Genomic DNA, 23,614 nt, shown 5'->3' with positions numbered 1-23,614 from the left:
CGTTTACTGTATGCACGTAATGTGTATTATGTACATTTTTTGTGTGGGGAGGGTGAGGAAAGTTTATGATTTATTGAAACTCTAAATTGTATTTTCTTTAGGTTCTTTCATTTGTTTAGCTTTAAGTTGTTGTTTTCCTCTTTGTTCATTAGTTTAAGTTTGACTGCACCACTTTCTTGTGTACTGCCACTTTTGTAAAAGTGTAATGTCAAATAAATATTATTTATTAAACAAGGTTATAATTGGCCTTCAGATTGTTTTTGCATCAACCAATGAGGTTTGAGTGTCACCTTCCTTGCACTTTGTATTAATAATGATTATTATTAGACAACTGATTAATATAAGTGTTTCAGTGTGTGACTAATGTATTTTTTTACTGGAATTAGATTTTTCTCAGAAACTGAAGACTATCTGATTGTGTGCCATGGGAAAATATAGTGAAATAACTAGTATGAATGAATCATGGGTATATTACAGTTTTATTCACCATCAGATTGAGACATGTAATGAATACTACAAGAACTACAAACATCTTAGCTTTACAATGATACCAAACTCAAATTCTAATCACAGTATGTGACCCGTGACAGTAAAATGAAAATGACTCAATTTTGGAGATTTACACAATTTCGCACAACGAACCTGAGATAATCACGATTTTGTGAAAGTACATCGCTGTGTTTAATGTAAACAAACAAATAGTGAAAAACTTACGGTCCAAACTGAATATAGTGTTGAAATTGTTAGTACATGTCAGTAGTTACCCCATCTATCAGCTTCCATTAAAAAACCTGAAACACATATATCTCCATGTTTGGTGGTCAAGCATTGCGTTACCTAACATGGAGTGTTAAAGAAATAGAATTTGCTTTTTCTTCTGTGTGGGGGCTCATTCTTAAATATTTCTATACGAGGAGGTGCTGCATTTACGGGGTGTACTTGCGAGGACTTTGTAGCACAGGTGTGGGAAATAACCGGGGTGAAAATAATAGTTAAAGTCCCTGGCCTATCCCGTGTCCTGAGATTTTCCTCACGATGTTAGCAGGAATTTCAATCCAAACTGGGTGCAAAGCCGGTAAGCCCCTTGCTAAGCCTACATTTGGTACAGCTACAAGATCGCGACTTTTGCCATCGGGAACCAATCAATATTGCGCCCTCTCTGGCACTATTGAGTGGCCTTTTTCCTGTCGTCTTTTAGAGCACAGTGTGATTTTGGTAAATGGTAGTTTAAGTCCATAAGATTTTTCAGTAAAATAGCTGTAGCACAAGTGTCTGATGTCTTGAAGTGGCTGCGGCACCTCCCTGTTTGGTTGGTATGCAAGCGAGCTCCCCGGGTTCTGTATGCTCATGCAGAATTATCTGAAGGTGTACACTAGTGTATCTTAGTTTAAAAGATCATATTTAGAAGCAAAATATCTACCCTGCTCTCAGATTTTCCCCTATTCATGTTGTAGATATTCAATAAATATCATTTTTTTGTTTATTCAAATATAACACAAAAAAGGGAATACATAAAACAAGCTGCATGCCTAAAGGAACTATGCACATTTGGGTAAAGACATTACTCCACTAAAGTCCTTTTGACCCGCATTGCGCACCAAGGAGTAAGGGTTTCATTTTCGTTTTGCTTCATTTATTTAATCGACCTTATTTCAAAAAAAAAAATAATGGTCAGGCAGCTTAAGCAAATGAAATACTATTTAAAGACAGCTGCCCCCTAAAAATATTCATTTCAAGGGTAGATATAAGTAACCTACTTCTACTAAGTACCACTGGTACTGTACAAGACATGTCAGTGCTCTAAGCTTGTAATTTTCGTAAGTGTCCTGGAAATGAGCTTGGTGCCTGGATTCCAAAAAGAATTTCAAAATATCCCGGAAAAAATCTCCTGGTTGTTTACCACATTTTCTCCTTTCATTTGTTTATAAGTCACGATTAACAATGGGAAGTGATCGTGACTTCGTTTTTCGTGAATGGACATACCAGCACCAGTCAGTGCCGTAATGGCGATGCGGCACTCACTGGCTAAAGCCAGGAGCCCTGGATCCTCAAGTGGCCCCACCAAATTCAAATTATTTTTTTTATAAACAAATAACCCTTTTCAAAGCCCAAGTCTGCCGAGTGAAATTACACACGAGCTAAAGCATTGACACATGTGTATGATACATATGTTTTTGTCCATAAATATTTACTGATTTTAATTTGCTCGTTTTGTTTGGTAATATAAATTAAGTATGCTTTTTTTGAGTCAAACCACGATACGATACTTAGAATTTGATTGTGTAAAAAAGGCATTAATATACGTCATTGAATGCTAAAAACACCAGACCCCCATTGGGGCTTCCTTCGCGGCCCCAGTGTCTTAGGGCCCCTAATGGCCCCTTCGTTACGCCACTGGTACTAGTACTGTGTAGATTCCCAAGTATTACTGTACATTGTAAAGTACATTATTCTATATTATATTTAATAATAACTAAGTTGTTTACCTATAGACTATCTAACCCCAATGTGTAGACTTTTACATTTTGCATGGGGAAGGGTAGGCTTATTGAGCAGTTTATAGGTATATATGCGATAGTAACCTGCAGTGGTGTATCTAGGGGGACATGAAATGAGGGGAACATTCCACTCAAAGCATTAATTGCATCCCCAGGTCCTCTACTAAAAATTGGCTGAGCAAATACTCCCATAATGAAAAATCACCTATAGCAGCTAGTACCCTTCTCCACTTTCCCATCTCTGTTTGTATTTGTCATTGTATTTATTTATTCCGATGAATAATTATGCAAAAAACAATGGCATACAAGCATCAGAGGCCAAGTACATAGGCCAACATAAAGTTAACTATCTAATACCTTGTTAATACTTCAAGGTAATCCATTGTACTTTTTTTTTTTACGCCAAATAAAAATAAAATGCTGGTTTCTCATCCCCTCCAGATCCATTTTCTCTGCCTCACCATTTTTTTAAAATTTCCTTTATTTTACGAAACGTACGAAAATCTGGCTAACTCACATCGGTAAAATTTCCCTCTCTAACGTTTGTGGTAGGCGATACATATGGTATGAATCATGTCTAGTGCTTCATTTATTTGCTTTCAATGTGTCTACTTGGTAAAAGGGGGAAAGTAGTAGCTGTTTCTTGGATTTGCCAACTTTGAGTAAAAAAAAATAAATAAATAAAGGTGTCCTCTCTCTCCTTTTTTTCAAAATATAAGGACAAGAAACTACTTTTTTTTTAATTCTTACTTGAACTTATATTTCTAAATATGATGCAGGGAACATGAGAAGCCATATTTTTATATTTTTTTAATGCAACTTTAGTATGTATTTAGTATGTATTTAGTATGTATTTAGTATGTATTTAGTATGTATTTAGTATGTATTTAGTATGTATTTCTTATTTTGAGAAAGTCACAATCCTAATTGGAATATATAAACATAAATTACGAGATTGGTATTAATATATAATTTATTTATCATAGATTCAATCTAAATTGTAAACACTTAGTTCAACTCTTGATTAACTATAAACCAATGATACATGCCATATTTCATATCATTTTGATAGCTACGATTATTGTTGGTAATAGTCTACTATAGCTTTGACCTCAATTTTATTGTATATAATTTGCAAGGACTTTGAACTGGATGCTTTAGTATGGCCATGTTTTATCACGACATTCAATCATAATTCAAATACATAAAACCTCCACTTTTAATATCCATGTCCTCACTTATCTGATACATTTGTTTTGTGCAGGTTAATTCAATGAAGTCAGCTTGTGCTTGGAAATCTGGTTTTTCTAGGAGCTGCTACCTTTCCAGGCAACTTGAATGTTCTGAGAAATCTATTGTACACCAAGTTCAGGATTTCCCGAAGGTACAGTAAAATACTCTTACTAGCCTTTCATGTCTGCATGATGTTCTTTCAGGCGTGAAGAGTTTCTATTACAGTAAACATTGTAGTTAGATGAGGTGGAAAAGTGTTTTGTTTTGGTTGTACAGTTTATAATAAGCCTATTGATTCGAAATACATACAGAAATGAAACCGTCATTTTTTTTTTGTCTAGTTGGTTTGTTTATTGAAACTACCAACCTTGCAAATATTACAATTAATTTGTTTTTAGAAAAGTGTTTATGGCCATTTTTTCCAACTTTCATAGAATTTAGGCTTCGTCTGATGATTCTGAGCAAATTATACCACAATTTTTGTATTTTTTTAAGTAGGTGTGTTGATGCTATTTTCAGAATAATAATAAATAATAGTCTATTACAATTCCTACTAGACACTTACTACCAAACACAATAGAACCTTTTCTTTGGGACATCCCTATTAAAGGGACACATTTTTGTGGCCATGAGTCAAAAGAAAATATATCTTTTAACAATACGCCAACCACTATTGAGAATACATCCCTTTTTAAGGGGACACTGCTATTAAGAGGACACATTTTTTATCCTGTGTAACCCCTGGAAACTTTATTGTATTATAAGGCTAAATCTCATGAATCATACGCTTATAGTTTTAACTGACCAGACATGTTGTAATCATGATCCAGTGTATACAAGGCCAGCGTGACTTTCCATCACTCACATCCACATCTATTACACCACCCACGGAGAGGCGATGTTGTCCCCGAACAAAATATTGAAAGATAACGTAAATATATAGGCTTTTTTCAAAGAATTTTATTGCAAAAAAAGACAATACAATTAATATATTAGTACACCTATACAATTTTCTTTGTAAACTGGGAGAGCATGTGAGAAAACATGAGATAAAAAATTGGCGGAGATTGAGGTCACCAAAACAGGAGTTTTCCAGCCCGGGTGGAGTATACTAACACCTACAGACCACTATCACTGCGGTCTTTAAATACTCTATTTTGGCGGTACACGCCTATTTGGTAACAATTATGGTTTTGTGTTATTGTTACAGTAGAAATAAGTAGAGTACTCCATGGCCCCTATACAGTGTACTATATCACTTAGTAGAGTACTCCATGGCCCCTATACAGTGTACTATATCACTTAGCCACTAAAAATATTTCCTCTGCTGTCAACATACTCAACTGAAGAAGAACATCCTGTGGGCAGAAATGGTGAACTCCATGAAAAGAAACAAAAAATGATAAATACAATAAAGAAACAACTATAAGAAAAAGTAAGCTTATCTACATTTCTTTAGTTCTGGAAATATAATCCTTGATTTTTTTTTTAAGAGAAAGTTTTCTCATCAGAACATAAATGTATTAGTAATAATAATGTAAAGGTTTATTGCTTAGGTGAATTACTATTATGTACTTCCTACTTGTTATACAGTGTTTTTCTATCCTACAGTATGTTACATTGTCTGAACAATACTGTCTACTGTACATCAAAGATTATATATTTTAATATCTTTGATTATAAAAATTCTGAATATTTTGGCAATTAATATGTGTAGAATAAGATAAAATAAAATTCATCCTTTATTAAAATTCATTGTCAAAGATAGGTGTTTGGTATAGCCATTTTAATATGCATAGAACATCGCATCAATAATATATGAACTAAATTATATACTACATATAGAACATATATTATACAGTAATCAATTTACTGTAATATTATACTGTATACACATCTATATTCTATACATACCAATATAAGAGTTAGATTAAATTACATTTGAGTTAAATTATTGTTTTGGTGAATCTTACAGTTGGGCACTTTAGTAGGCCATACTTGCTTACAAATTTTTTATGTATTTTATGTATAGTTGATTGATTCATTTGAATAGGCTTTTTGTTTCCAATATGAACTAAACATAGTAGACATCAATTTAATGTTAAAATGTTAAAGAGTCAGCAAGTTCAGCGGAACCCTAATGGCCTATCTGCACCGCCATGGCAGCTGCATACACAGAGCTATTAAAATTTGAATGGCTGCAATTTAGAATATACCATACATGTAAGGTAAAGGTCAAAAACTGAAGCTCTGGGATTACAGGCTGAGTTCCCATCTCTTTCTTAAGGCTGTGTGGGTGTGTCATGCCAAAATAGGTCCGGGCCAAAAAAAGGTCCGGCGGACAGATCTTGGCCGCCAAAGTCGGTCCGCTGGACTACTTTTGGCCGCTAAAATCGGTCCACCGGGTTGATTTTCGCCGCTAAAATTGGTTCCCATTGAATAAAATTGATCCGTCGGACTGGCCGCTTGTAACACGTCTGCTGCCCGTGGGTATGATTGTTTCTCCTGTGGAGTGGACCGAAGTAATTTATGCTTCTCAGATTACACTTGAAAAATATTTTGCAGTTACAGAATGATTCATATTAAGCTTTTGTGGACCCCGTTGTGGACGTGTTTTATCAAACCAACTGAATTGTTCAAAATTTTGTCCCCGTCGGGGACCTCGGTCCCCCCCCCACCCCTGTCGGGCAAATCCTGGCGCCACCCCTGATTGTTTTGTGGATATATACTCAATTGCAAGAGATAAGATATTAAATTATCATTTGATTAAAAACCAATATGAACAACGATAACAAAAATGCAGGTTAAACTACTAAATAGATGCCGGACCGATTTTGGCTTAAGTGGACTGCATTTGGCAGGTAATTTTAGAGCTAAAATCGGTCCGGCGGCCCGATTTTGGCACCGACCAAAAATGTACTACACCCTATCTCATCCCCCCCCCCCATCCCCCCATCCCACAGCAAGTTCATTTTACCTTCCCAGCATATATGCCTGTACCATTTATACTCCTGGATAGAGAGAGAGACAAGGGTAGAGTGTCTTGCATAAGGACACAAGCAACTGACACAGCGAGGATTTCGAAACCACCGACCTCAATTCTGATAGAGAGCCTGAGCCACGGCTGTTGCAGCAGCCGCTTCCACATATATACATGCAATTGACTGTAAATTAAACGCAATTATATTGGTTATCCTCGGCGTTCACACCAAATAAATTCCATCCAATGACTGAAATGCCCAACTTTTGAAATTGAACAACGATTGGATGACAAATTTTTCATTCTGGTCGGGAGTCTCTTTATTTCAACAAATAATGCTGGGAACTTGGGCCTTAAGCAAACCATGCAAAGAAGAAAAGAATTAAATTAAGAAAATAATTAGTTACGTAGGTAATTCAAACACTGAGTGTTAATCTTCCAAGTTTATAGCTTCATAAACAGTATATTTAATGAGTATGGCCAGATGCTTGCTAATGTAAATGCTTTGTCACATGGAATAACGCTTACCCTGACCTAGATTAAACATAAATACGTTGAATTGAGTTTTTGAGTTGTTGATACGTAGTGCTGAAAAGAGCAGAGAGAACAAATACTTTCCTTCTACGATTTTATCCCAATTCCTGGCCGTCATAAAAAACATAATACAAAATTGTGTTGTTATTGTGTTTATAAAGAGCGAAAAAGAGTACTTTTCTTTCTCAATTTTATGCCACTGGAACGGGCAGTACTAGAGTACATACCTCAATCTCACCGCTTTGTTAATGCGATTTTTCAACTTTCCATGACCTTTGATCTTTTCACCCCAAATTTAACCAATTTTTAGACCAGTATGTAAAATTTCATGAAGTTTCATGATGATTCATTTATTAGTTTTGCTGGAATAAATCAACTAGCAGTCAATACATAATCTCAATTTTGAAAGTAATAATTAGGTAAAGAATGCTTTAGTGGCAATTTTAATATACTTGATGATGATAGCAAGATGGCATTCTAGCTTGTGCTTGAATCAAGCTAATGTATTATGGTATAATGTACCAGTGCCTTATTGTCATGGAACCGTGGGTTGGGGGTGGCAATTTAGGTGTATATACTTTATGATGATAGCAAGATGGCATTCTAGCTTGTGCTTGAATCAAGCTAATGTATTATGGTATAATGTACCAGTGCCTTATTGTCATGGAACCGTGGGTTGGGGGTGGCAATTTAGGTGTGTCAAAGGCTTATTTAATCAATATATAGATCGAGTCTACTAATATATGGAAAATGCACATAAATTTTTTCCCCTTAATGAATTGTGGTTTTTTTTCCCCGACTGGGGGCCACCTATCCCCGTGCTACCTCTGATTGCGGAAAGTGCTTCGCCTCTAAATTCCCATAGGTGTTACTCCACTGTTTATCAGAGAATTATTTAATTTTTGTGGGTTATCGGTATCTTTGGTGTTCACATGAATTAAATACAATTTAATCCAACTATTGCACAGAGGCTTAAACCATTTTATATAAATTTATCCCAATTCCATGGTTAAAATAAAAAATTTATTCCTGTTGTTAAAAACAAAACTTTATCCCTCTCCCCTTAAAATGTAGTCACCCAATCAAATTAAGGTGTGTGTTTTACAGCAAACCTACTATTTTCAAATAGCAAGCACTAGGATAATCTATCACTTAAGGGAGCATGCTTCCCTGAAAAACTTCTTTTATTTACGGTATAGTATAATACAAAATGCATATTGAGCAACACAGTATGTCCTCTCCATGTTGTATAAAAGATCAGAATTCTGTGTGTTTACAATATAATCTGAATAAAAATCTACTCAGCGAATTCACCATGTTTACCAAGTTGACTATGTCTAGGCCTTGGCACAGGCCTCTCTTAAAAACAGTGGGCAGTACAATAATAACCCACTACGCATTTCGCATATTGCAACGTTTTCTGTAAATATCTTTTCATGATATTGTAGTTATTTATTTTATTTTATTTTTATGTTTTGTTCTTTATTTCTTCTTTAGCCTGAGTAACCTGATCTGTACAAAAGCATTGTTATCCTCCCGGGCCTAGCAACACGTCATACAATAAAATCGAGAGAAAAATATAAAGATAATGAAAAATGATTGTGCTTTATAAATAACGATGTTGGACCAATTCACTGTAGAAAGTAAAATGTGTTATGTAATCACAGATTCGAGTTCATAACAAATGTGTAGAATAAACACGATTATAGTTGTGAGAGTGGAATTTTGTTTCTAGCTCAGACTAGAATTTTATTATACTTTGTTTTGCGAACCCACCTCCCGCCAATAATGATGCTTTTTAAATACAATAAAAATGTTGTTTTCATCAGTTAGTGCACCTACCACCGTGAAAAATTGAAATTTTAAGCCAATAATTTCTGTTTACGTCCCAAATTTGCATTCTTTATACGACCAAGCAATGAGATCTCAAGCAAAAGCCAAGGCTGTTAATTATTTTACCTCACACAATCGCATATTTTTATTCTTTTTTTTTTATTATTATTTTCTCTGCATAGATGCTTTCTGCAGAACTCGCATTCTAAATGAGAAAACAAAATGTTATTTTCAATTTTTTTTTGCCTTTTATGAAAAAAGGATTTTTTAACTATAGTACCCTTTTAAACAAGTTTATATTCTGAATAAATATTGACATTTTTTCTTTTTTAAATAATTTTCAATATTTTTTTATTTTTATTTTATTGTATGCCAGTACCTGTTGTGTCTTTAAACGGATTGCTAACGGCATAACATCTCTGTGTACGAGTGTTTTACAAGACCAGTGAAGTTTTCTGCATCTGTAATAGGGCCTATACCTCACCTAGGTGTCACTGAAAAGCTTAACTTTCACAGAGTGGCTAATGAAAGTAGTACGTTCGAACAAATGTTGCTTCTGCCTGTCTGCCTGCTGGCAGTTTCATATTTTACCGAAGGTTAAGTCATATGTAAAATGTGGTAAATATACTCAAATGAACATAGTGGCTATGTAGGCCTACCTAATGCGATTCAGCATGGCTAAGGCCTTGTACTGTCATACCCATTAAGTCTTTTTTGCAAACATTTGCACATTTTTAGCGCATGATTAATCTACCAACCTTTTGCCCCCAAACTCTCTTGAGATTTAATTTCTGGGACAAAGAAGGAAACCTGGATTTGTGAAAATCAAACCAGTTTAGCAAAATATTGTAAAAAAAAATTATGAGCAAATTGCCTTGATCATCAAAATACATGGATATGTAATAAACCTCTTTTTCTTATGTTTGGCAATACGGGCACATCACACAAATTTGATAAGGCCCCATAAAAAAAATTATTAGATTATCACCCTATCAAATATTAAAACTGATAAGGGAGGGAGGTTTTTTGGGGTTTTTTTTGCTAACCCCCTCCCCCATTTTACCGATGTTCACAGGTAAATCAATAGTTAGAGACACATATAAAAAATCATAAGAATGGAATCAAATTTATATTTTAAATATATGTTTTTGTTGTACCAGTCAACATATTTGCAAGAAATCCTGAGCTTTTCAAGTGAAAAATGGAAAAATGTCCATTTGAAATAAAAATATATGTTGATTAAAAAAAAGTATCAGAATTTCCCCAAAAGTGATGAGGGAGGGGGTGATAAACTAATAATTTTGTTTGTGTTGCCTAATGTGGACAGAGCTTTATTCTTCCTATGCCCTTAAAATGGTCAGCAGATAATTTCAGCATTTAGTACCGAAAACTAGAATTGTTTTTCTCTGTGCAACTTTGAAAGTTTATTGATCTCTTAAAAAATGAACAATTGAATGGTTTTTTTCCACTGAGAGATTTAAATAGATAGCATTAAGCCTGTGAAAAAAGTAATAGATTGTATCCTAACAATAATAAAAATCCCTAGGCCTTACAGTTGATTATGTTTTATAGGATTTTCCCTAAACTGTTTCTTGGTTGTTCTTTTTATAAGCCTAGCAATTAAAAAATTTCAAACAGGAAACTGTGGTTTTTCTGTGTATTCAAGCCCTTCCCAGAACCCATAAAATCCCTGGAAGAATGCATTTGCTGTGAATACCCAGGTCTGGCTAAAGATAAACATAACGAACTATAGCATATAGGCAGTTTGCTTATCTTTGATAGAAACATACTTGATAAAAAACAACTATTGTACAAAGAGTCAGATTTAGCATAATACACTTATTCTTGCATCATCTTATTATTCTACTTGTCTCTATTGTTTGTAATTTTATGTTTGAGACTGAAATAACATGAAACAGCAAGTAATGCGATGCAATGATGTTTGAAAAAGCAAGACCTATAATGAAAATATATCAAAAGATTGCTAAAAACTATAAATAGAAAACCAAAAAGGAATGTATAAATTAAACAGTACCAACTACTGTATTTGAACCAAAAAAAAATGTGTAAAGTTTCATCAAAGAAAATAAAACTATAGTATTGTGTTAAAAGTGTAACATGTTTTTTTTCTTATACTTAGGACCATTGTTGTAGGAAAGGTATTTTAAGTTATTAATATTTGGTCTGACATTGGCCATAATTGACTGGTATGCTTCACTTTCATTTAAAAATATTAATAAATTGACTGGTGTACAAGCTAGTCCACACCTCGAGCGCTTTGAAACTTGTTACAAAGCGCTATATAAATATAACTACATTACATTTGATAACAAATCGAGAAATTATTATTGTATAAATCTGAAGAAATTGTTTAGAATGTTATCTTATTGCAACAGGCCATACATATGCAGCCAATTTGTTTTGCTGAGTATTTTCTCCAGTTTTTTATTCAATTGTTTGTTTCCGTTAAGTAGGCGTAATTTTAACGAAGAACGATTAGTCGATTACAGCCATTGTTAGAATTATTGGCACCAATCCTAGTCTCACTGATATGATGGGTCCTCTGACCTGGTGATAGGATAAACATTTATGCTAAACAAATGAGATACTGTACCATAAAGTTAACCTCTTGATTTATTTTGAGAGTCCAAACTGATGAATGAAAATTTGATTGCTAACTATCATCAACCATGTCATATTTCTTTTAAGCTTATTGGGATTTTTTATTTATCAAAAAATTTATTCTATATAATAATAATTTTGACAGGTATATTGCATATATAATAATAAAATGCATTTATGGACTCTACCATTACATTACATTACCGAGACCCTCCTGTTACATTTCTGTTGCTTTACAAACTGAGCTATGAGGCACTGGTATAAAAAGAATTACATTTTTGTTCTGTAGACTAAATTATCTAATTATATTGTTAAGAGTATGAAACAGAGAATTTATAATAGCCAGAAAAATCCTGGGTTTTTCCAGAAAAAAAAAAACCCTAATTACCTAGCATTTTATGAATTATTTTATAGTTATAATTATATTGACTCAAAAGAGTCAAGATTTATTCATTGCCATGATGTCCATAATCATACATCTTATGGACATTTTGTTTGGATTACAAGGTTGGTGCTGTTTAAGAACACTAGAAACCTTGCATAATTATTAGATATTGTCTGTTTATGCATAAATTCATGATTAAGAAAATGTTTATGAAGGTGGAATTTAGATATGGGCAATAAATTTAATTGGTATACAGAAAGTTGCTTCAGCAAATTTAATATTGTAAGTGTTTTTTATAAATTAAATTTATGGATTCATTTAATATATTTTGGTGATAATTTTTATTAACTACTTTTTGTGAAACTATGACAATAAAAATGTCATCTGAACATTTACATTCTTATTGTATAATTTACTTTAATCCCCATTATTATTGTAACGCATAGGATTTTCTTATGAATATTCAATAGGCACACATTAACCAATCAGGATGCAAGATATGCAACACCATTTGGCTACAGTAGAGTACACATTAGGTGAAGCCCCTACAAAAACCAAGAATTACTAGGTGCCTGGGCTTCATAGAAACACGGTAGGTGGAAGTACTAAAAACTTTCTAGTCCATAAGTTTGTACAATGAGGCATTTAGTTATCATCTCTGCTTCAGTATGTGTACTTCTGGTTTGAATTAGTATCTGGGTTTGTGTTTTACCCTGCAACTTAATGCTGCCTATATTCTGGCAAGAGTGTCACAGACGAATGATGAGTAAACATTGGTAGGTATTTCTTTTGAATTCCAATTTTCATCATCAGTTTTGTGAAATTTAAAGAGGATGTGGACTAAGATGTACAGCATCTAAAATTCTAGTCAAACTTTTAAAGAATATTCAAATAGTTTCCCAGTATGATCAACACATGAGAGATGTTTAGTGTTAAGAGCAGTGACCCACTACCTTATCTGAAATAAAATTTAGTTTTCTTTATTTTGTTTATTCCAAGATCCAACATTGCAGAAGCACATAATTTTAGACAGTTAATATTTTTTCTAAATATAATTTTAGGTTGATAAGAACACTCCTGGTATGTTGTAATTATTTTAAGGCACACTTATATGCCTGCCAATATTTTAATGATTCCTTCATCAAAGAGAGAAAAAATTGTTTAAGATAAATAGATAGAAAAAAAGTTGTTTTTCTGGTTATTCATTTAACTTGGAAATAAATAGACATATTTTTACATGATGCAAAAAAAAATTATAAAACCATGTTTTTAATGAGTATTGTGAAGTAAGGGAATCAATATTTTTGCCAAGATCAGATGAAATAGTTTGATGGAATCATATTTTAATGTTCATTTTTCTTGATTCATATTCCCATAAGACCAGAGTAGTTTTTATTTTATTTTTTTGTTGTGTTCGTAGTGAATTTAAATGGTTTTGATCTGTCTCATTAGGAGTTGTTACCTCTCTGATCTTTCTCAATGAGTAATTAAATGTTTATTTAATTTGTTATATTTTAGTTTTTTTACATATCGTGTAGTAGGCTTAGAAATATTCAAACAATGAACTGCTAGGTTGTTTCATCTATAAAATGCTATCAGTAACAAAATTAACTTTAAACTTTTAACTTGCAGTATACTGTAGGCCTATGTAAAAAGTATAATATAATGGTCAGTATAGTTTAACTAAAGTTTATTTATTTATTGAACATATTTATACTGGATCATATAATAGGAGGGTGTGACAACCCATTTTACACATGTTCCTATTTTGTTGCATAATAATAATATTAAAAAGAGACTTAATTAGATACAAAGCTTAATCTAAAACATAGAATACTGTACATTGGATTTTGTTAAAATACAATATATCAAAAAAGTTAAAATCACAAGTTAATACCGTATATTGGCAGCTAATACCTATAGTAATTATATACAGGGATGGTAACGTTAAATTTTATTCCTTAATTGTTAAACTTACATAAATTGATTACCAGCTAATTTTACCGTGACATTTGTACTTTTTAGACTTTCAAATTTTGGAGTATTATTGAATGAAATTAAAAATTTTTAGTTTAAGGATCTATGCAAATAATATAGGAATGATACTAACTACAAATACAAGGAAACCAACCAAATATTGTATTATATTTTTCAAGTTTATTAGGTTTGTTGTCTTTCATTAATCCATTAAATTATAAATTTACGAAGTAGAAAAATTTCAGTGCAAAAGTTAATAGAACAAAATCCGATCATATGTGTTCTGTGTTAAAAACAATCTAAAAGGGAGAGAATGCATTAAATTTACAAAATATCATTACAGATAAATATAATAACACTAAAGTTAAGATGTACTGTTGAGGTATACTCATGATGGTAGTAAACTTAATTTTTGGTAATTTGTACCATGTTGTACTTTCCACATCTTATGTTCTAGTCATTGCAATGTGAACCTGTGATTTTACAGGTGAGAGCCTGAATTTCAACCACTGAACCAAATGTCCCCATAAGAGAAGAATGTTTTAATTCAGCAGTTTTGCAAGTATTGAGATGAAACGATTGTAACTTTTCATCTGCATAAATACACAAACAATAAGTAACTAGAGCTAAGAAATTATGTTGTGTAGGCCAGATATTTTTTATACCTAACTTTATTTTTGAAAATATCTTCAAAGAGAGTGGGAAAACAAAACAGTTCTCATTTAGCAGATTGGTTTTTCCAGTAGCATCTAGGTGGAGAACTTGGGAAAATCTAAATATAATTTTATTTACAAATAAAAAAAAGTGTGTGTCCAAAGAATGTGTTGTTGCTATGCAAACAGTTGAGTAGTGGGATATTGAATGCTTTATATTTATTTATAGTAGTGAGGAAGAAATGTAGATTTCTTTTTCTGAAGAATTCACAGGAGGGTCAGGCAGAATAAAAATTATTTAAAGAAAAAGGATTTTTTTTACCCAAAATTTTAATTTTTAAGGGGGACTTGTACACTTATGATTTTTGGTGGACAGTGTGTTTGTGAAACAATTAAGGTATAAAAAAAATTCTTTCTTTTTATTTTTTGGGGAATAAATTGTCATACATATTCTATCATACATAGCACATTAATGATAACTCTTATCTAAGAGCTGTAACCTTTAGTATAGAATGATATCCCAACCTGGTCATGTGACCAAATTGGTCATGTGATCATCTGTGCGCAGACTATGAATGATTGATGATGTCCAATGAGTCAGGTGATAAGATTCATTTCCACTGGCAATATTGGAATGTGTGAATATATTAGTAAGCACTTGACTATAGAATTCTCAGACATCACAGGAAATTTCTGAGAAACCAGGTAGCACAAGCAATGGCCTATATTCATACAGAGATTGCCTGCTAAAACACTTCACGCAGCTAGGTAAGGATCTTGTGTTAGCATTATTAGTAAGTAGAACACTTCTAACAATATAAACTTAACTTAATTATCTCAGTATTGATGGATGTTTAGTAGGATCTAGTGCAATAATATTTTTTTAAATTGTGTCTACAAACTTTATAAATATAAGTCAAGGCAAAGACACATTAAAATCTGTTTTAATTATTTGTATTGGCATTTCCTCTGCTAATTACAGTAGCTATAATATAATGGACAAATAACATTTTTATTTTGTTGTCATATATTAATTTGTGTATGATATGTATGGATTCAAAAACACTTTTAGAGAATATATTTAGAAGACAAATTTCCTTTCTCTAGGTTTCCCCATCGTCTTCACAAACTTCGCCATGGCTCGTCTCAACCTACTGGCCATACTTCGCAATTTCTTATTGGGATGTTTTTAATTCATATGATGTTTTTGTGCCTTATGAAATTATAAGAGGAGAGAGATAACAAAAATGAAGGGAGCAGACAAGAAACATCTGTACATATTTTTTTTTTATATTTGGCCTAATAAAAGATGCTAAAGTCCTGTACAGACTATCATGTTTTGCCCATATATAGTCATGATGTGCCTATATATGGTCATGATATGATGTCATCATGACCATATTTATGCAGGTCACATGTTTTTGTCAATAGGATTTTATGAGATATGTTTAACACATAGAGCTGATAGTATATTTATGTTATGTAGATTCTGAAGGCATGTAATGAAAAGAGGACAGTTGTGCGTGGGTGTTTAGATTTGATAGCAAAAATAATTAATCCAACTCCAGTATATTTTACTAAACAACATCATGAAAATGGTTTTAAACCTTTTCCCCTTTTTTGCAGTTACTGAGAAAATGCTATTATTTAGTATAATTATTATTTTTTTTATGGATAGAATTGTTAGGATTTTTGCATTCCATACTTTTCATGATGGGACTGGCACATGGAAAATACATTAACCAAAACAATGTTTTAAGCATAAAAATCATAATTGCATTAAGAAAACAACATTTATATGGTAATTGGAACATAAATAGTTTGTAATTGGTAGGAGGATGCCAATTAAAAACAATTTGTATTGCATAGGTCTTATTATTACTTATGAGATCGATCATTACTTACTTAATAATTTGTGTATAGAAGTCTTTATTCACTGATTTTGGCACTGATTCAAAAAAATGCGTAGGCCTATTAAGCTCACCCGTAGCAGCTGTCTTTGTCGTACCGTTTAAGTTGACCACTTAAACATTCAACAACTATTTATTACAAGTAATGTTGATTCGCAGAATTTCTAAAAACATTTAAAGATCGTAAAATTTAATAGTTTTACAGTGTACCGGTATAGCTTTTAATCATCATGATTATTTTCTCTAAATAATATCTTTCTTGCCAGTATTATTTACTTGTCCATATAAATATACAGTAAAAAATTAAGTAGTTTAGTACTGATTAAGATTTGTTATGCAAAGTTTTGTGATATTTTTTAATTCTCTGGGTTTTTTTTTTTTTTTTTGCAATTTTTCTTTCTTGAAGAATAATTTCTGACAATGATAACTGTATACAAATATAATTTCATAAGCAGTTGCTCTTCAAAGAAATGTACTTCACTCCAAATCCCTTAAATCTACTTTGATCCTCTTTGATCCGGTCAGTGGCATAGTGTTATATGTCTTATCCGATGAAATCCATAATCCTTATTCATTTGCATATTCTTATCCATGTTGATGTTAGTAGTATTCACCATGATGATGTAATTTTTCCCTTATCCATTGTGGTTATACCTGTAAGAGTATAGAGATGCCTTGATAATCAGAGTTATCATTATGTTTGTGGTCTATTTTTCAGTAAGTTTCTAGTCCAGTTTTAAATCCATGTTATACTAATATAATTATTCATTGTGTTCGTGTTCATTGTTTCATGTGCTGCTCGGCAAGGTCTGTTAATCTCTAAGAAGCTAGATGTGTCATTCTCATAAATGCTATTGAATAAATAAATAATAAATAGATAATACTGTTATTCCAATTGATATTATTTTTTTTAATGTATTCTGGTTTAGTTTGTTGAGATAATAATAATGGTCGGTTTTTTTTATGTGTGTTAATCTGTCATAGATATTGGTTATTTTTATTGAGGTCCAAGCACTAAATTTCATTGTCCAAATTCTCATAATTAATAATTAATTAATGCTGAAAGTGTACAGAATTAACTGCCCTCATTCTAGTCTGCTCAAAAACTGAAGTAAATGTGTATAACACACACATCTCTCTTGAGATTATTGTCCTGATTGATTACTTTCTTAGACAATGATTTGAAGACAAAGGGTGTCTGAATGTTTTTGCAAGTTGATCATCAAAAACTGATTTCTCAAAACGTAATAACACACTTAAAACTACTGATTAAAATTGGACTATTAATTTATTTATTGTTTGTATTTGTATAATTAATGTTTTCTTGTTTATTTCATATTTGTTATATTGTTAAATAATTATTACTTTAATAAATCCATTTATTTAAATTTATTATTTATCAAGTGTATTTCTATATCAGGACAGATTGTTGTTTTGCAGTGTAGAGAATATAGTTTCTATCTTTACTCTGATTATAATGAAATATTTAATCAGTTTCTAGATGATATTAATTATGTGTAGCGATACAAGTCATTATAATCTAAATGAAAACTAATGCTACGTCAGTTACAGTGTATAGCAAAAGGGCATGAAATCTGGTTCATCGCCTGGCAACCACCCCGTAGCTGTCTGTTCTCAGACCATCTCAGACTAACAAGTAGATTTAAGTAACAGTATGTAATATTACTGATACTGTATTTAGATTTTAATGAATAATTACCTAAGTTTACACCTTCAAACTAATCTTAATATTAAATGTTGTACTTGTGGGCAGAACTGTTAATTGAAACCGATATTGTCTTATTCCTATTTTAGTTATTAAGCATTCCTTCCATTTTTATTACAATCTTGGTTGCCACTGACATTACTATTTTTGCATTTATTTTTTTTTATAATCTGTTTTTATTCCCATGGTTTTATGAAATATTTTTTTAATATTGTTATATAATTTATTTATTTAGTTTTGTTAGATTTTGTCATCAAGCTTCATTAAAAAATTATGTTGTATAGTTCCTCTCATTCCTTTTTCATCATGGTCACTATGACAACTATGTTTGGCCTACTTTTACCCAATTTCTGTTTTTAATAGGCTGAAGAGTAAACTTCAAGGGGACGAGGGAACTGAAGACTGCATTCATCCGTACCATCAGCATTTGAAGAATCTACTTCTCAACGAATTTTCAGCTCCGTTAAACGGCATAGAATTTGGTGTTTTCCAACAGCATATCTTTTCAGGCCATATATCCCGAGGCAAAAGCTTCTATGGCGTGGGAAGGGACAGAGAACTACTACAATCTGATGCCTATATGTACCCTTACGGTCAAATTCCCTTAGCTTATATGTATGATCGTAATGGTGTTCGTGGTCTTGCGATGAATAGCAAACCGGTTAAGAAGCGTGCTATCCAGGCATGGCGAGATGGAGATATGTCTGGTGAATATAACGTTTATCCAGATGTAAGCAACTGAAAAATTGTTTTTATTTTACAGTTTAATTATTTTTAATATAATATGTATTATCAGCCTCTTTTAAATTAAAAAGTTATTATACTTTCCCTTTCTTTACCTCACCTTCCCATCTACTACTAATACTAATCTAAATGTTAGCACACACTTTTAAAAAATTCTTTCATTATCAAACGCAAGTTTGTTTTATCTTCACATTGCATATAAAAAGATATGAAGAATGATTTAAAAGGCAATTAAATATATTTACTTGAAATTTCTTGGCAAAATTATTAAATAAGCAATTAAATGTTTTACATAAAATTTTAATGTTATTCCAAATTTTACCATAGACTGTAAGTGTTTCTTTTGTACTTTTGACAAAATCTGAGCATTATTGCTGAATATGACTTTCTTTCGCCAACAGTGTTTTCCGGTGAATGGGAGTTGGCATATAGACCACAATGATCGTCAAGATGGCCACAAGAATCTCGACAACTCGATCACGTGGTCCCCATCAAGCGTCAGCGAGTGCCCGAGTCAAACAGACAGCGAGGTCGAATCTGATATTAACACTAGCTTCTCCCATACCGCACCTGAGAACATTGACGCTAGTTTTTATAGTGACGAGAAAAAGAAAACAAAGCGTTCCAAGAAAAAGCAATTAGCCGTTGTGCTTGACCGAATAGTAGTCAACAAGACGGATAAACAAAAGACTCAGGAAGTTCTGAAGATACCTGGGATGGGTATTGCCTCAGAGAGGATGCCCACAAACAAAATACAACCCATTATTCTAGACTTTGAAATCCCATTACCAAAGGAAACAGTTCAGAAAGCGCAAGCAGACAAAGAAGAAAATTCCTTGAAACGAGTTCAGAATTCACTGGTAACAGGTTCACCCGATACGCAATTATACTCAGATGAACCGTCGGCGAAAAAGTCGCGTAAAGAAGAGTCTTCAGAATCTAGTGGGGAAAATGCTACTACATCTTTGCAGATAGATCAGGTATGAAGAATTTGATTTTATGTTGCAGATAACATTTCCAAAAAATGCAACTGTTAAGTTAACTACCCTTGTATATGCATTAAAATCATCTTTATCTTATATTGTACAATTTAACCACTAAGTAAAGTACACTATATACAGTAATTTATTTGATTTTTGCGACAGTGCACAAATTGTTACTGGTAGTTAACCGGAGTTCGGATAAAGTTTATTCAGAATGGCGGGAATCGGTAAAAGAGCTAGTAGCAATAAAAAAAGACAAACTATCAAGTACGGGGGTAGACAGTGTATCAGAAGCCTGGACAGGGGTCAACCTATCTGAAATGGAACACTGTATTACATCCTTCACCCATTATTGGTATAAAAATTGCCGTTGGGGATTGAACCAACAAAACTGAAGTAACATACACACTCAAAGTATTCCTTCTCCGTCGCCTGAGGCAAATTGTATATTCACTAAAGTACAGTAATAACAAAGGCACGCCTACGCAGTAGTTTCACATACTTCACCCTCTATTACCTCTTGCCAACCCCTCCTTATATTTGATCAAGATAAAATGGTTGATCATTCATTCTTTCACATGCATCCATGCATACCCAATAAAATTATAACAAAAATTATTTTTATTCATAAAATTTGTAATGTAGTCAAATGAACAGTCATCAAAAGAAAAAAATAACCTTTTTTTCCCCCGATTTCAAAATAAGCAAGAGTCTGAGGTTTTACTTGTTCCTTTTTTATTTTCATATGAAATAAAGTGGTTTGAAATGAAAATACAGATCTCTTCTTGAATTAAAGACCCCTCCAGTTAAGGACCACTTCCAATAAAAGACCACTTTTCTGTGGTCCCAAATTAACAAATGTCACTTTTATTTTTATTATTCTAGTTAGAGACCACTGCTAAGTGAAAACCCTGGTCCCATAAGTGGTCTTTAATTGGAGGGAGGCCTGTATTTATTATGTTTTTTATGTAGGCCTACAGTGCATTGAGCGCTTGCTTACTATATAAGAATGAACTATTATTATTATTATTCTTCTGCTGAAGAGAGTGTAACAGCTTCTGAACAGATATGAAGGGATTAAATTTATGCCAGATATGAACATTTCCTAAAAATACCACCGCTAGGTTAACTACCCCTACATTAAACTTAACTTTAGCTTTTATTGAACCATAAAATAAAGTGCAGTATTTAATTTGTTATTGGATTTTTGCAGCAGTACCACAAATTGATACTGGTAGTTGACCGAAGTTTAGATACAGTTCAGTTTGGAGGCCAAAAAAACAAAAAGAACATAGAAAAGTTGATATAAACAAGTCTTGGGGTAGATATCTGACCTCAATGTACTAAATCTTTAGCCTACAGTATCTTCATATCAATAATGGCCAGTAATGGTTGAACGAGAAAGTGAAATGAAATACCAATTATCCACACACATGATACTCCTCCTCCTCGTCATCTGAGGAAAACATCACTAGCATAGAGAATAGTAGTGACATGTGGGAAAAGTACCTCAGGGTAAAAAAAAAAATGATTAAAAAAATGTTTTGTATTGTATTAATAATAAATAATAACGCACACAAGCAAGCTCTCAATGCACTGTAAATCAATTTAGATAAAACAGAATATGAATATAATGGTGCTAATGTATTTATGCTTCATGTCTAGATACAATTATTTTTTTGTGGAATCAATAAAAAATGATTTTTCTACCTATACTTAATATAACCAAGGTGTGTGACATATTGAAAATACAAACTTCTCATTCAGGATGCAATTGTAATAGTCATGTACAGTGTAACAAACAATGGAAAATTTGGGTGCAACCTACACACTGCCTACTTAAGGTCATCCAATGATTAAAGTATAGTATTGTGTAAAGATGGTCACAACAAGTATTGTAAACGGCCTGTAGTTCCGCAAGTGGGATGCAAAAATGAGGGGGCGGCTGAGTGCTCTTCATCAATATGGCAGTTTTAAAATATATATATTCTCATATAACACACAAACTTATTACGTAGTAAATATTGCATCCCTCGTCCCTCGGTAAATTCATAGCAATCATACAATATACATAACATATTGAAAATAACAAAATAAATATCTAATTATTGCTGCAATTATTTTTATATTATGTATATAGACTACATAATATAGATATACAGGAAACATAACCATGTAATTACATCTTCAATGCATAATATTGGTGTGTTTTTCAAGAAAAAAACAAGTTTGAGAATTCCATGAATAATTTTATTAGTTCCTGGTCGTGTTCTAATTAGGGGTGCAAAAAGTCTGTGACCGGAGGTCGGAGGCAACATGAATGTTACGGAGGCATTTCGGGGGGAAAAAATAAATAAATAAGCTGATAGGCTATATAGTGTGCAGACAACATTTGGTGCTGGAAGCATTTTATCGAGACAACTTTCGTGGTTGGAGGCACAAACATTTTTTTCTAGGCCTGATTCTAATATCATCCCATACACAGAACATCAATGATGGACATAATACAGTATTGTACTTAAAATGAATCCTAAAATGAGGATTTCCCCCGTACTAAAACCATTTTTCTTCTGCGAGCAGAAGTAATGCCCTTAATGCCCTTGGCTATATTTCTTTCTTTTCATCCGTCTTTAGGTGTGTACTAACTATCATTCTGTGTGTTGTACTTGTAGGTACATAAATAATCACCATCATAATTTTGTATAAATATTTTTAACGTAGTTCATCTGGGTTTAGAGACATTTAAAGGTTGATTTATTTCCAAAAGCTCCTAAAATTAATGAAAATTTAATGGGTGATGACGAAGTCTATAGCTGGTTTAAAAAGGTTAATAGTATTCACTAATATCGTAAGTACGTACATGCTGTCATTATCCTTTCCAAGAACTCTAATTTTGAAATAATTTGCTTTTTAATTTTTGCATAATATTCAGAGTTATATATTGATAGCAAAGTAATGGATGACTGAATGTTCATACTAGTAGCATTATTGTTAATGGCAATCTGATATTCTAGAAGGATATATTGTGAATGCTATGTAGTAAATAAGCCTATATAATCTTTGGTCTATGGAATACGCCCCCACAGTTTTAACCTACGCAAATGCATTTGTCTGCGATGCAAGTTTAAAAATATTTTATAGTGTGAACATTATGATCCCATGGTAAGAAACGGACACATTTATAATATAATAATAATACAGTAACCAAATAACAGTAGTACTACTAGTGCTAATGCTAATGCCAAATAATACAGTACTAATAATTACAACAATCATCATCATCATGAATCATGTCATAAGACGTTGGCGATAATAACTTTTTACAAATCTCTTGTTCAACTTCAACAATAAGAATGTTTATTCTCTTTACTGTCATGCAAAATGATTAAAATTATAATAAAAATTGATGAAAATAAATTGATGGAAATAATAATAATAATAATAATAATTAATAACTTACATGGCTCATGTGTGTCGTTTTCAAATGCAGGTAGATTTCTAACACTAGGCACACACTGTATCAATGATGGTTGTGC

At 32.4% G+C, this 23,614-nt stretch overlaps 1 protein-coding gene across 4 annotated transcripts in view; it reads left to right on the top strand.

The window, feature by feature from the left end:
* Positions 1-23,614, top strand: part of LOC117107249 (protein piccolo-like) — a 63,298-nt gene that overhangs the window by 24,776 nt on the left and 14,908 nt on the right. The window contains exons 2-5 of one of the 4 annotated variants that reach the window (XM_033248872.1): positions 3,763-3,882; positions 12,556-12,677; positions 18,715-19,081; positions 19,497-20,075. In XM_033248872.1, the coding sequence (XP_033104763.1) occupies positions 18,932-19,081; positions 19,497-20,075 (729 nt within the window). In that variant the 5' untranslated portion in view covers positions 3,763-3,882; positions 12,556-12,677; positions 18,715-18,931. Of the gene's footprint in view, positions 1-3,762; positions 3,883-12,555; positions 12,678-12,713; positions 12,862-15,412; positions 15,484-18,714; positions 19,082-19,496; positions 20,076-23,614 lie in introns of those variants that run through there. The other 3 variants (XM_033248871.1, XM_033248870.1, XM_033248874.1) reach the window with 3 other exon arrangements.

The sequence above is a fragment of the Anneissia japonica genome, unplaced genomic scaffold (assembly GCF_011630105.1).
Source record: "Anneissia japonica isolate Jap-2015-1 unplaced genomic scaffold, ASM1163010v1 scaffold211_len1577895_cov191, whole genome shotgun sequence".
NCBI classification, from domain to species: Eukaryota; Metazoa; Echinodermata; class Crinoidea; order Comatulida; family Comatulidae; genus Anneissia; species Anneissia japonica.
The sequence above is the reverse complement of the archived record's forward strand: the minus strand, read 5'-3'. Positions and strand labels throughout refer to the sequence as shown.